At 31.8% G+C, this 11,848-nt stretch overlaps 1 protein-coding gene and 1 long non-coding RNA gene across 3 annotated transcripts; both read right to left on the reverse strand.

The window, feature by feature from the left end:
* Nucleotides 1-522: 522 nt before the first annotated feature.
* On the reverse strand, nt 523-4,224 carry LOC145804190 (uncharacterized). The gene is made up of 3 exons (XR_014345812.1): nt 2,500-4,224; nt 2,269-2,366; nt 523-808 (listed from the first exon to the last, which is right to left on the reverse strand). It is a non-coding gene; the product is annotated as an uncharacterized LOC145804190 (long non-coding RNA).
* Nucleotides 4,225-4,666: 442 nt separating this feature from the next.
* LOC145804191 (chaperone protein dnaJ 8, chloroplastic-like) lies at nt 4,667-8,341 on the reverse strand. 2 transcript variants are annotated; one of them, XM_082897931.1, is made up of 6 exons: nt 8,039-8,341; nt 7,526-7,594; nt 5,803-5,929; nt 5,603-5,700; nt 5,131-5,165; nt 4,667-4,752 (listed from the first exon to the last, which is right to left on the reverse strand). In XM_082897931.1, the coding sequence occupies exons 1-3, from the start codon at nt 8,264-8,266 to the stop codon at nt 5,900-5,902; spliced, it is 327 nt and encodes a 108-aa protein (XP_082754057.1). In that variant the 5' UTR covers nt 8,267-8,341; the 3' UTR covers nt 4,667-4,752; nt 5,131-5,165; nt 5,603-5,700; nt 5,803-5,899. The 2 variants fall into 2 exon arrangements, with proteins under 2 accessions (XP_082754057.1, XP_082754058.1); XM_082897932.1 differs by lacking the exons at nt 4,667-4,752; nt 5,131-5,165; nt 5,603-5,700 and having other exon boundaries at nt 5,868-5,929; nt 7,526-7,574.
* Between the last annotated feature and the right edge of the window lie 3,507 nt (nt 8,342-11,848).

Below are 11,848 nucleotides of genomic sequence, written 5' to 3' on the forward strand. Positions count from 1 at the left end.
ACACTTTTTTTTGTGTGATGTATGTTATTTAATCACACCTTTTAAGTTTTATTAAAGTGTGATCTTTGGGAGTGTGATTAAAAGGGGTCATTTTTAATCACACTTTTTAAGTGTGCTTAATAACATCTAGATCACACCTTTTAAGTGTGATTAAAAATATTTAGATCACATCTTTTAAGTGTGATTAAAAATATTTAGATCACACCTTTTAAGTGTGATTAAAAATATTTTGATCACACCTTTTAAGTGTGATCTTTGGAAGTGTGATTAAAAAAAGTCATTTTTAATCACACTTTTTAAGTGTGATTAAAAATATTTAGATCACACCTTTTAAGTGTGATCTTTGGAAGTGTGATTAAAAAATGTCATTTTTAATCACACTTAAAAAGTGTGATTAATAACATTTAGATCACACCTTTTAAGTGTGATTAAAAATATTTACATCACATCTTTTAAGTGTGATTAATAACATTTAGATCACATCTTTTAAGTGTGATTAATAACTAATAAAATCTGTGATAAAAAAAAGATTCGACATATTTGAAAAATAATCAATATTATTTTTGTATGCACATTTGAAGAACGTAATACACACTATATACTATATTTTGAATCATAACCACGTATTGAATAGAATAACATCATATATTTCATAAATGGAAATTAAATATTCAAAAGTATATACAAAAGAATTAAATAAAAAAAAAAATTAACTGTGCTTACATATATTAAAAAATGAAAAAACTTAAAAAAACTAAGTTCTTTAATTCTTGGACCATATTTTGCATCTCTCCAAACAATTTCTGACCTGAAAAAAGAAAACACAAATTAATCCAGAAACCACTGATGCATATGAATAGACTAAAAAGTTAATTCAGCAAACCAAAATAGGAACATTAATCATTTCTGGTTGATCTTAATCTTTTTGGAAGTAACTATGACATTTAGCGACGTTTTAAAAACGCCGTCATAGACATTTATACATTTTCAAATCTAGCCATTGGGTAGGGATATAGTGACATTTAAAAAACGCCGCCATAACCTTTTTCAACAGAGTACCCATCTAGCACAGTTCACCTTTCATTGACAAAAAGTTTTACCACACATCTCTGCATCTCATAGAACATTAGAGAAAATTGGCTTCCTAGTTTCCAAACTGATTTTTCTGCATATACCACGCTAATATTTAACTGGCACTAGAATTTCTATAAAGTGTCCTAACATGGACATGAAAGAGTTGAAATTTAGCATGCATCCTCAAATCTTAATTGCTTTTCAATCAGCAAGAAATCACTCTAAAAGTAAAATGATTTCTAAAAGCAATTGTAAGTAAATATATCCTTGCAGCATAGTTGATACAGTACTTTAATGAATGTAAAAATGACAATCATTTCAGATTCTTCTGAGACACTTATTAATATCAATAAGATGTGATACAGGTACAATTACAGAATATATCTAGACACAATATATTGGAAATCAGTGAGGATTTATTTACAAAGTCAGCAGGCTTGAAAACTCATGCAGAAAGAAAGCAGAGAAGACATCCATATTCCTAATGACACAATACCGATAGTAGTTTATAAACAAAAAAAAAAAATTTGACGAGGCAAACTTTGCCAATCTGTCTTGCAAAAAGTCACAGCCAGAACCAAATTAGAAAGGTTAATATCAATACAATAGATTAACACATTAGATTAGAATGGAAAACATTAGATTAAATTAACTTAATGCATACAAGTGCATTCCCCTAATCAGCAATGACGATGCTGACATTATCTTGTGAACTTCGGTCCTGTAATATACACAAATCACAATTTAACTTTAAGTTACTAATTCTCCGTCCAGTTAATTATTATTTCTACTATCAAACAAAGTTCTTATTTTGCTATTTTATAATTTAATATCATATAGAATTGACAGCTTATCCCACTTTTACATTAGGCCAAGGGTATTATATCTCATGATGATGAGTCTTTGATCTAATTTGGATTTTGATGAGTCTTCAATCCATCTTATCAGTCTGATTGGTCACTGCCTTGATGATGATGATAAAAGACCCATTGCAGATTTATCACATTTTCACCTTACTTTTGCTAAAAAAATAATGAGCATCACGCCCCTCATTGATGAATTTAAACATTAAATTCAATATACTTAAAGGTGATACCAAAAAGCTTCAATGTGCAAACAAAAGAAAACATAACATCATAAAAAAAATTCCCTCCATAGAACCCAACTGAACTTTTTAAATAACAGAAAACATACCAACTGATCCTCTTCCTGGAGTTCGTGCTGCTATATATGCAAACGCCCACATCTGGAAACAAGCCAATCCCATTTTCTGGCATAGCAAGCACAGACCTCTGAAAGAAACCCAAACAAGTAAAAATTAATAACTTAAATAGTGTTTTTATCTAAAAATATATATATATATATATATATATATATATATATATATATATATATATATATATGTGCTAGAAAAGGCAACCAGACCTCAGTGATAAGCTGGTAGCAACCACGACCAGATAGGCCAATTCCAAATCCCATTGTTATGCTGTCCATGAAGCTTATATATGGCTTTTGTACTCAGAAATTTTACATATTAAAGAATATTCTGTAGTAAATACGTGCAAAAGGTTAGCATGATCAGCATAATCTCAATTATTTTTTAGCTGTTTTCGAAAGTTATAAGTTGAAACACTACAAATCATAGACGAAAATAACTAACCAGTATCAACTAGAGAAATGCCTACCATCATTTGGAAGGCAGCCATCACCCCATTTCCATCCTGAGAGCAAGGGCTTTATAGCAAGGCAATAGTGCTTGGATTAAAAATTACAACAGCTTAAGTATGGTGCATTCACAACATAAACACCCAATATTTAATGGTGCATTCACAGCTTAATTGGCACAAATTATGGTGCATAATATGATTACCCCCAGAAAATTTGATTACCCCCAGTATTTTGTCTCAAAAATGCATACCAACCCCCTCAACTTTAAAACACTACAAACCCCCCTACTCTAGACTAAAGTGAATGTTAGTTTCTCCATCCAATTGCTGGAATTACTTTTATACCCTTAAAAGTGATTGAAATATATTTGATGGTGCTCTGCAAATTTGCAAGACTGTTATTACTCTACCTAAATTCAATAAAAACCATGATTTGTTTGAGAAGGTAATGCTTGAACTCGCTCTCGACGAGGATAATCACAAGGGAAGGATGTCAACGCCACAGCCGAGTTCACTGTCTCAGGTTAACCCCTACCACACCTTACCGGTCCCACTCCGCAGCCCCTCTGCTATCTGAAGAACACAGCTCTTGAGGATTTTGCACTTCAACATCAAAGTCATACCAGCATAATTGCTGAGTAAATATGTCCCTCTAAAATTCTTAATTTACCACAAAAATGAGCATGGGGAACTACTTATATAGACGTTATCCATGAACTACTCATCAGATTCAAGAGGCCTCATTGAATCAGGTGAAAGGCACACCACAAATGAAAAATTTAGAACCATTACTGCTAGATCAAATCCCAATCAGGTGAAGTTAATGAAGATAATCCAACTTGATCACTTACATATGGAATCAAAAGATATTCGCTAGAGAACCCTTCAACATTATATGAAACCACATCACATGTAAAATTTGATTCATCTCCTATTTTCAAGCAAACTGGTTTTTACACTTCAATCATCAGTTCTGTTGCATACGGATACATTACCAATTTCTAAGTCTAAGAAGAGGGGTTATTATCCATTAAATTGACTCAAGTCTCCTTCCTATTAAACTCAATCTTCCTATGGTTTACCCTCCTATAAATTGGACATCAACGGTAGAGAACCCTTCAACATTAGATGATATTTGAGGGGGTTACGTAAGTTCCCACTCGGGAGAAATCTATAATAGGTTTCGTCTATTAACTTCTCGTGACTTTAGTAATTTCTATATCCCTGATGATTACCCACGTTAGAAACAGAATTTCTAATATCATCATCAAGATAATTTCCATAAAAAAAAAGTGAAACATGTTGCCAAGATAATTTCCATAAGCACATAGTACATTATTAGAGAAACAATTAACATTAACAATCTCAAATGCAACATTTAAATCGATCCTTAATAAATTATTAGGTACCAACAGTAGCACCATGAATATATTATTTATTGTAATACAACAATGCATATTTGGAAATTCTAAAGATTAAGGGCAGCAACTTGAAATCATCGAAATATGAAATAGAGTAGATAATCTTCAATTCATACCTGGATCAAGAGGTGATATTTTTTTTTTTTTTTTTTTTAAAGTTTCAAAAAATAATTTTTTAAATTCAAACTAAACAAAACCTTTATCTTTCTAAAAACACTAACAAAGATTGACCTTTTTTTGGCAATAAAAGACAAGGCTTTATAATACTAAAAGATTTTTGGGTGAATATAATACTGATAGATGATAAATAATAATATTGATTATTTTAATAAACTTCCTAAGTTAAGCATGCCATTTGCACTTAAATTTTTTAGTATTATTTGTGTTGAATATATATAATTAAACGTTAGCAACTAAAATGAATATATATATATATAAATAAATAAATAAAAAATCAATACCAAAACGAAAAACGAAACAAAAAATTTAAAAACATCAAGGGGCATACCTTGTATTTTTCTGCCAGATAGAACTGCAAGTGCTACATATATATTTTCAGGATCTTGAGGTTGAAAATAAAAAACAAAGGCCTAGAAAAGAAAGAAATGTGATGAGAGAATTATGTTAGAATAAATAAATGCGTGTTCAAATTGGCCTATTGGATAGTAAGACTCTGTTTGGATAGAGGGAAAGCAAAATGGGAAGGAACTCAAATCCCAAAATCCAATAAAAATTATGAAATTCCCACGAGAATATGAATCAATCAAACCCTCCATCAGATGATTAGATGAGAAAACCTCAAAGCCCATTAATATATAGTTGTGAATATGTCTGCACTGTATATTGCATTGAAATCATAAAGAATAGAGAAGAGAATGAATCAGAGAGACTAGAAATCATCCAGCACATTCAATGTTTTCCACACAATGAATAAGGAAACAACTTGGAATTGCAACCCAAATAAGTACCTCATTACTAAAACCAGTTAAAGTACCACATCGATCTGCAAAAGAAGAAAGAAAAAAAAAAACAGTTTACACTAATGAATATCCAAGAAGAAAAGAGAAAACCAGAGTGAGAGAAAAATAATAGCATAAAACAACTATCACAAAAATAATAATAATAAATAAATAAATAGTAGAAGAAGAAGAGGAAGTGGTGCTTGAGTGGATTTGACTCTTTTTGGAAGAACAGATCAGGTCTGGAGGGACCAATCTCATTGCAAATAAATAAAAAATAAAAATAAAAAAATCTGGAAAGTCCCTGCTACAATAGCAAATCAAAAAAATATTGAGAAGCAATAATTCCAGCTAGAAGAAGAACTATCAGAAAAATTTGGTCGATTATATCAAATCAAATATGCAAACTATGAGAGAGTGAGAGAGAGAGATAGAGACCTCTCATTCTCGAACCATCAGAACACAGGTTTCGAGATCAAACCTGTTAGTTCTAAGAGGCCTCTTCTTCTTCAACCATGGGAACACCGAGATCGATTCAACGCAAATAGAGCACGAAATACAAGTTTTGAGATCAGATCCCTGTATTTCTAAGAGAAATTAGCGAAAACCCTAACAAGCTTTGAGTTCTCGAGATCAGGTTTCTAATCATATAAACCCCAAGAAAGAACAAGAAATTGATACCAGAAATTGATATCAGGTTTCTCGAGATCAGGTTTCTTGACTTTTTGCTACTAATGAATATCCAATGGACGATCTGATCTCCCATTCGTCTCTACCATCACCCTCGACATTTGGGATCACTAAGTACCTGTAAGAAGAAGAAATATATGTTCATATCATAATCAATCATACCAGGGGCAGGGACTAAACAAAGTTCTGTTCGATGAAATTATATGACAGAAAAGAGCCTCTAAAAATGGTAAGTAGTAACTAGATTTGCCATAAGTTGTGTTATTACATAGTACATCGTGAAACATATATCCCATACAAAAATTGTCAGCAAGCAAAATTGAAAATAAACTATTGGAGTAATAATAGTTCCAACATGCCAGTCATCAACGGAGGGAAACTGCCCGGTATAATACATCAGGACTAAAACAAATCCAACTAGACTTTTTACAAGGAAAAACTGCATGATTATATGATCTTAAAACATTAAGTCCAAGTGCATTCGCTACTATCCAGGGTCTGGGGGGGAATCACTAATGTACTTTCAACGTAAGTTAAGTTTGGCCATCAAGCAGGGGAACCAGAGTCTTTTTTTTCTTTCAAAATTCAACTTTCCATTTCAAGATACGCAAAACAGTCTTAACCCTCTGTTTGGACAAATAGAAGTTGGCTGGCATAATCAGAGGGCAGAAGACAAAAAATGGAAATGATCATTGACCTTATATCATAACTTATAGCTAAAAAATAGATCTCCATATATAAAATAATATCATTATGCACTCTACGGAGTAGCATAAAGTTAATAGCCCCATAAGCTTCAAAATTTGCTTGATGCAAGATCTTTTAAAATTCTAGACCACCACAATTGGTGGAAGAGGATCTGGGGAATAGGATTAAGAGAATTTAAATATGTTTTGGTTCAAAACAGTAGAATACTATTTAACAGAAGAAAAATATGAAGAAGACAAATACAATGATAACAAAGTGTAAGACGGACACCAAGTATAAGAAAGAACATAGGCAGTCATCTACAATTCGTAAGCAATCACACTTGAGAAGCAATCTTGGAGCAAAAACTGCAAGCTGCAAAGTAGTGTATGAAGATCCATTAAGTTCAGAAAAATGTTAACAACCAATCTAGAGAGATATAAATCCTACGACAGTTAATCATTGATTTAAATTGAGGCTGGGAAAAAAAAAATCTAAAAGGCATATTAGGGAATGAGAAGCAGAATGGGAAAAATATACATATAAAAGAAAGGATAAGTCAATGCACAATGATGCAATATCTTTTACCTTCTCAGTAGATTTGGTTTCCTCTTGGTCAAACTTGTTTGAAGGTCCTAGTGTTCCTTGTGAACTATCCTCTGACTAGAGGCAATCAGCCCATATAAAAGGTTTCGCTTAGAAACCCAGAAGTAAAAAAGCACAACTATAAAAGACCAATAGACAAAACTTCAAATGTTGCACCTGGTTGTTTAGTGTTGTGTTCATCTCCACAAATGCTAATGTTACTGAAGCAAGACTGGCAACTTTTAAATAAAGCAACACCCATGTAAGTTGCAACCACTCCAAATAAAGGTTTTCATACTATTCTTGACAACTAAAGGCAAAATCTTACAAGATAAACTCTTAAATTATTAATAAAATACTTGAATGAACCATGAGAATTCTCTATCATAATTAAAAATAAATAAAATAAAAGGCCCATAGACAAAAAGAGTAGGGAACTTACATCATAAGCTTCATTAATGTGGTGAAACTGAACCCCACAATTGTTTCCTCTGCAAACATCCGGATGATACTGAAAATTCGATCATATTACAAACATAATTATTAATTAATAAAATGGGTTCCACATTAATAATTAATCAAAAAAAATTAAATCAAATCAAATAAATGAAAAATAACATTAAATGAAACATGCATCAAATGCAATTGCAATTAATTTTTTATTTATTTTTTATCCGATATTTTTTCAAACCACTCATTCTAAGCATAATCAAAAATGTTTGAGAATCTAATTTTTTTTTGCAATAAGTGTCAACTTTACTACCTTGTCATATTAGGTGAATTTAAGATCTAAATCCTGAGTTTCTAACATTTTTCAAATGAATTTAAAAATAAAAAATAAAAAATTAATAGGAAAGGAGACCAATCAGAACCAGATTTTATAGAAGAAGATATTAATCAAAAAAGGAAAATATAAAAAACAACATTTTGAAAAGAAAATGGAAAGATAAATTACATCGAGAGCAAGTTGTCTGAAAGCTTTCTTGACCTCAGATTCAGAAGCACCTGGTTGAATCCTCAATGTCCTGTAGGGATCGGTGACAGCAGAAGAAGCAGGATACGAAGCAGTACAAACCCTAACCCTGTCATTTTTCCTCATCGCTTTCTTCTTCTTCGAATTCTTCAATTGGATCCACGAAGAAGATCCACAACCTCGGCCAATCATCCCAGCAACACTGGCCATTCTCAACGATCTTGATTCGCGATTCTCTCACAACAAATCACAAAAGGGGGGAAACAAAAGGGGGGAAAGAAAGGGGGGAATTAGAAACGGTGGGAAAACGAAAAAGAAAAAGAAGAGGGGGATTTGGGTAGACGCCGTTGTCGCCCACAGTCGCGAGAGAGAGAGAGAGAGAGATATTTGGTAGAAATTAGGGATTTTGGTTATAAGAGAGTGGGGATTTTGGAGGGCCTGGGAATTGGAAAAAAAAGAGGAGAAACCGAGCGAGCCGGATTGAGAAAAAAAAAATAATAATAATAATTTTTATCATAAATGAATATTTAAAAATAAATAAATAAATAATAATTTTTTTTTTCTTTTTGTTATTAAGGTTGATAATTTATTTGTTTCATTTTTATTTTAATGAATAAAAAATTATTATTATTATTTTTTATTTGGTAGAAGTAAGGATAATATTTTAATAAAAATTATTTTCTATTAAGAGTGATGACTGAGAGAGAGAGACAGAGAGAGACGGAGAGAGAGACAGGCAAACAAAGAGAGAGAGAGAGAGAGAGAGAGAGAGAGAGACAAGAGATCATGAGCGATACAAAAAGAGAGAGAAAGAGATCGAAAAGAGATGAACGAGAGAGAATAGAAAAATAGAGAGATAGAGAGAAGATAGATGAATGAGAGAGACAGAGAGAGAGAGAAAAAAAGAGATGAGCGAGAGAAACAGAGAGAGAAAAGAGGTGAGAAAGATAGAGAGAAGAGAGATGAGCGAGAGAGACAGGGATAGAAGACAAATAAGAGAGATAGAGGGAAGAAAGATGAACGACAGACAGACAGACAAACAGACAGATAGACAAACAGATAGAGAAAGAAGAGTGATGAGTGAAAGAGAGAAAGAGAAGAGTGGTGGTAGTTGAATGGCATTTGCAGTAGTGGTAAATGTGGTAGAGAAGATAGGTGGTGAGAGGGAGAGATGAGTGAGAGACGAATAGAGAAAAGAGATAGAGAGATAGAGAAAGAGACAGAGGGAGAGACAGATAAACAGAAAAAAGAGTGATAAGTGAGAGAGAGAAAGAGAAGAGAGAGAGGAAGATGAAAAAATAGGTGAAAAGATATAGACAAAGAGAGAAAGAGAGAAAAAAAGAACGAAAAGAGATAAACGAGAGAGAGACAGAGAGAGATGAGTAAGAGATATAGAGAAGAGAGACAGAGAAAGAAGAGAGATGGGAGAGATAGACAGAAGAGAGATGGACGAGAGACAGAGAGAAAGAGAGACAGACAGACAGACAGAGAAGAGTGACGAGTGAGAGAGAGAAAAATAAGAGAGACAGACACAGAGAGAAAGAGAGAGACAGACAGACAGAGAAAAGTGATGAGTGAGAGAGAGAAAAGTAAGAGAGACAGAGACACAGAGAGAAAGAGAGAGACAGACAGACAGAGAAGAGTGATGAGTGAGAGAGAGAGAAGAGAGACGGAGACAGAGAAATAGGAAGATGAAAAAATGGGTGAAAATGTTTCGTGTCTAAAGCCTCCTTTTCTAGTAGTGAGTCGTCTCTATTATTCACGGGTAGAATAGAGGCGTGGATTTGGGAATTGTATATTTTATATAAAAATCAAATTGAAATATTTTATACAATCACACCTATTTAGGGCTGGTCGGGTGGTGGTGGTGGGTGGCTGGTGGTGGCGGGTGGTGGATGGTGGTGGTAGATGGGTACTGAGTGATGGTAACCGGTAGATGCCGGACAGTAGATGGTTGTGGCGGGTGGCGGGTAGATGGTAGGTGGGTGGTGGTGGCGAGTGGGTGGCAGGTGGGTGGTGGTGGCTGGCAGGTGGGTGTTGGTGGCGAGTGGTGGTGGCAGGTGGTAGGGGGATGGGTGGTGGTGGCGGAAGAAGGTGGTGGAAAATGGTGGCGGGTGGTGGCTAGTGTTGGGTGGTAAAAAAAAAAAAAAAACTCAAAACTCAAAACGAAAACACAGTTTTTGAGTTTACATTTTTTGGCCAAATTTATAAACTGAGACCACTGATTTATAAATCAAAAATTTACCAAACAAGTTTTTATTTGAGTTTTTAAAATTTTTGTAAATATAAACAGAAAACTGAAAACGTAAGTGTTACCAAATGACACCTTAGCAAACAGGCTTTAGATGGTAAAAATGTTGTAAAAATTAACAAATAATTAAATAAGTTACCAACGTAAGAATTGACTTATCAAAAGATTCTTAGGCCATATATGGTTTGATTTTTAGAAAAAAAATTTAAAAATTAAAAATTAATTTGGCTAAGAAATAAAAACTAAAAAATAATTATCATTTAAGGGTAAAAAATAATTATCATTTTAACTTTTGGGCAGGTTATATACATATGTATAGCTGTTTCAATTTAATTTGTAAAAAATTATTTCTAACCACTCGAAAGATAAAAATTATTTAAAAATGATAATTATTTTTTATTTTTTATTTCTTAACCAAATTAATTTTTAATTTTTAATTTTTTTTTCCAAAATTCAAACCATACATAGCCTAAGAATCTTTTGATAAGTCGTTTCTTATGTTGGTAACTTATTTAATTATTTGTTCATTTTACGACATTTTTACCATCTGAAGCCTGTTTGGTAACCATTTCGTTTTCAGTTTTCAATTATATTTACAAAAATTTTAAAAATTGTCATAAAAACTTATTTGATAATTTTTTTGATTTATAAATAGTTGTCTCAGATTGTAAATTTCAGGAAAAAACGTAAATTCAAAAAATAAGTTTATGTTGGTTTTTAAACGGAAATTTAAAAATTTTACTAACAATTTTTTTTTCAATTAATTTTTTTTCAAATAATTTTTTTTCCAATTAATTTTTTTTCAATGAATTTTTTTTCCAACTAATACTAACCGACGGGGCAATTGGTAATGCTACTTTAAACCTTAGGGAGGGGATTGTAATTTCTAAAATGTAAGGGGTGTCAATGTAATTTACCCAGTAAGGAAAAAATTAGTATTTAAAAAAATTAAATTGCTAAGGGGGAATCTGTAATGAAACTTTAAACCTCAGGGAGGGAGATGTAATTTCCAAAACGTGAAGGGAGAACTGTAATAAACATAAACCTTAGGGGGTGTCAGTGTAATTTACCATATATATATATATATATATATATATATAATCACACTTAATTAGAAAGTGACATAAAAAATAAATATTATCCCACTCAATCATATTAAGGGTGATTAAAAATTTGAGAATTGTATATTTTATGTAAAAATCAATTTGAAATATTTTATACAACCACACCTATTTAGGAAGTGTAATTAAATATATATATATATATATATATAATCACACTTATTTAAAAAGTGAGATTAAAAAGTAATAATTTATATATAATCACATTTTAATTACATTGTGTGATTAAAAAATATATAAATAATCACGCTTTAATTAGAATGTGTGATTAAAAAATATATAAATAATCACATTTATTTAAAAGTGTGATTAAAAAGTAATAATGTATATATAATCACACTTTAATTAGAATGTGTGATTAAAAATATATATATAAATAATCATACTTTAATTAGAATGTGTGATTAAAATATATATATA

This window comes from Camellia sinensis, chromosome 12, assembly GCF_055761805.1.
Source record: "Camellia sinensis isolate YWXY chromosome 12, ASM5576180v1, whole genome shotgun sequence".
Classification (NCBI taxonomy): domain Eukaryota; kingdom Viridiplantae; phylum Streptophyta; class Magnoliopsida; order Ericales; family Theaceae; genus Camellia; species Camellia sinensis.

What these genes read in the sequence shown, in the direction of transcription:
- LOC145804191 (XM_082897931.1), bottom strand. Translation starts at nt 8,266, where the DNA reads ATGGCCAGTGTTGCTGGGATGATTGGCCGAGGTTGTGGATCTTCTTCG. An exon ending in TCAGACAACTTGCTCTCGAT is followed by an intron (nt 7,595 to 8,038) that starts GTAATTTATCTT and finishes TCGAATTTTCAG; the next exon opens with TATCATCCGGATGTTTGCAG. An exon ending in ACATTAATGAAGCTTATGAT is followed by an intron (nt 5,930 to 7,525) that starts GTAAGTTCCCTA and finishes TTCTTCTTACAG; the next exon opens with GTACTTAGTGATCCCAAATG.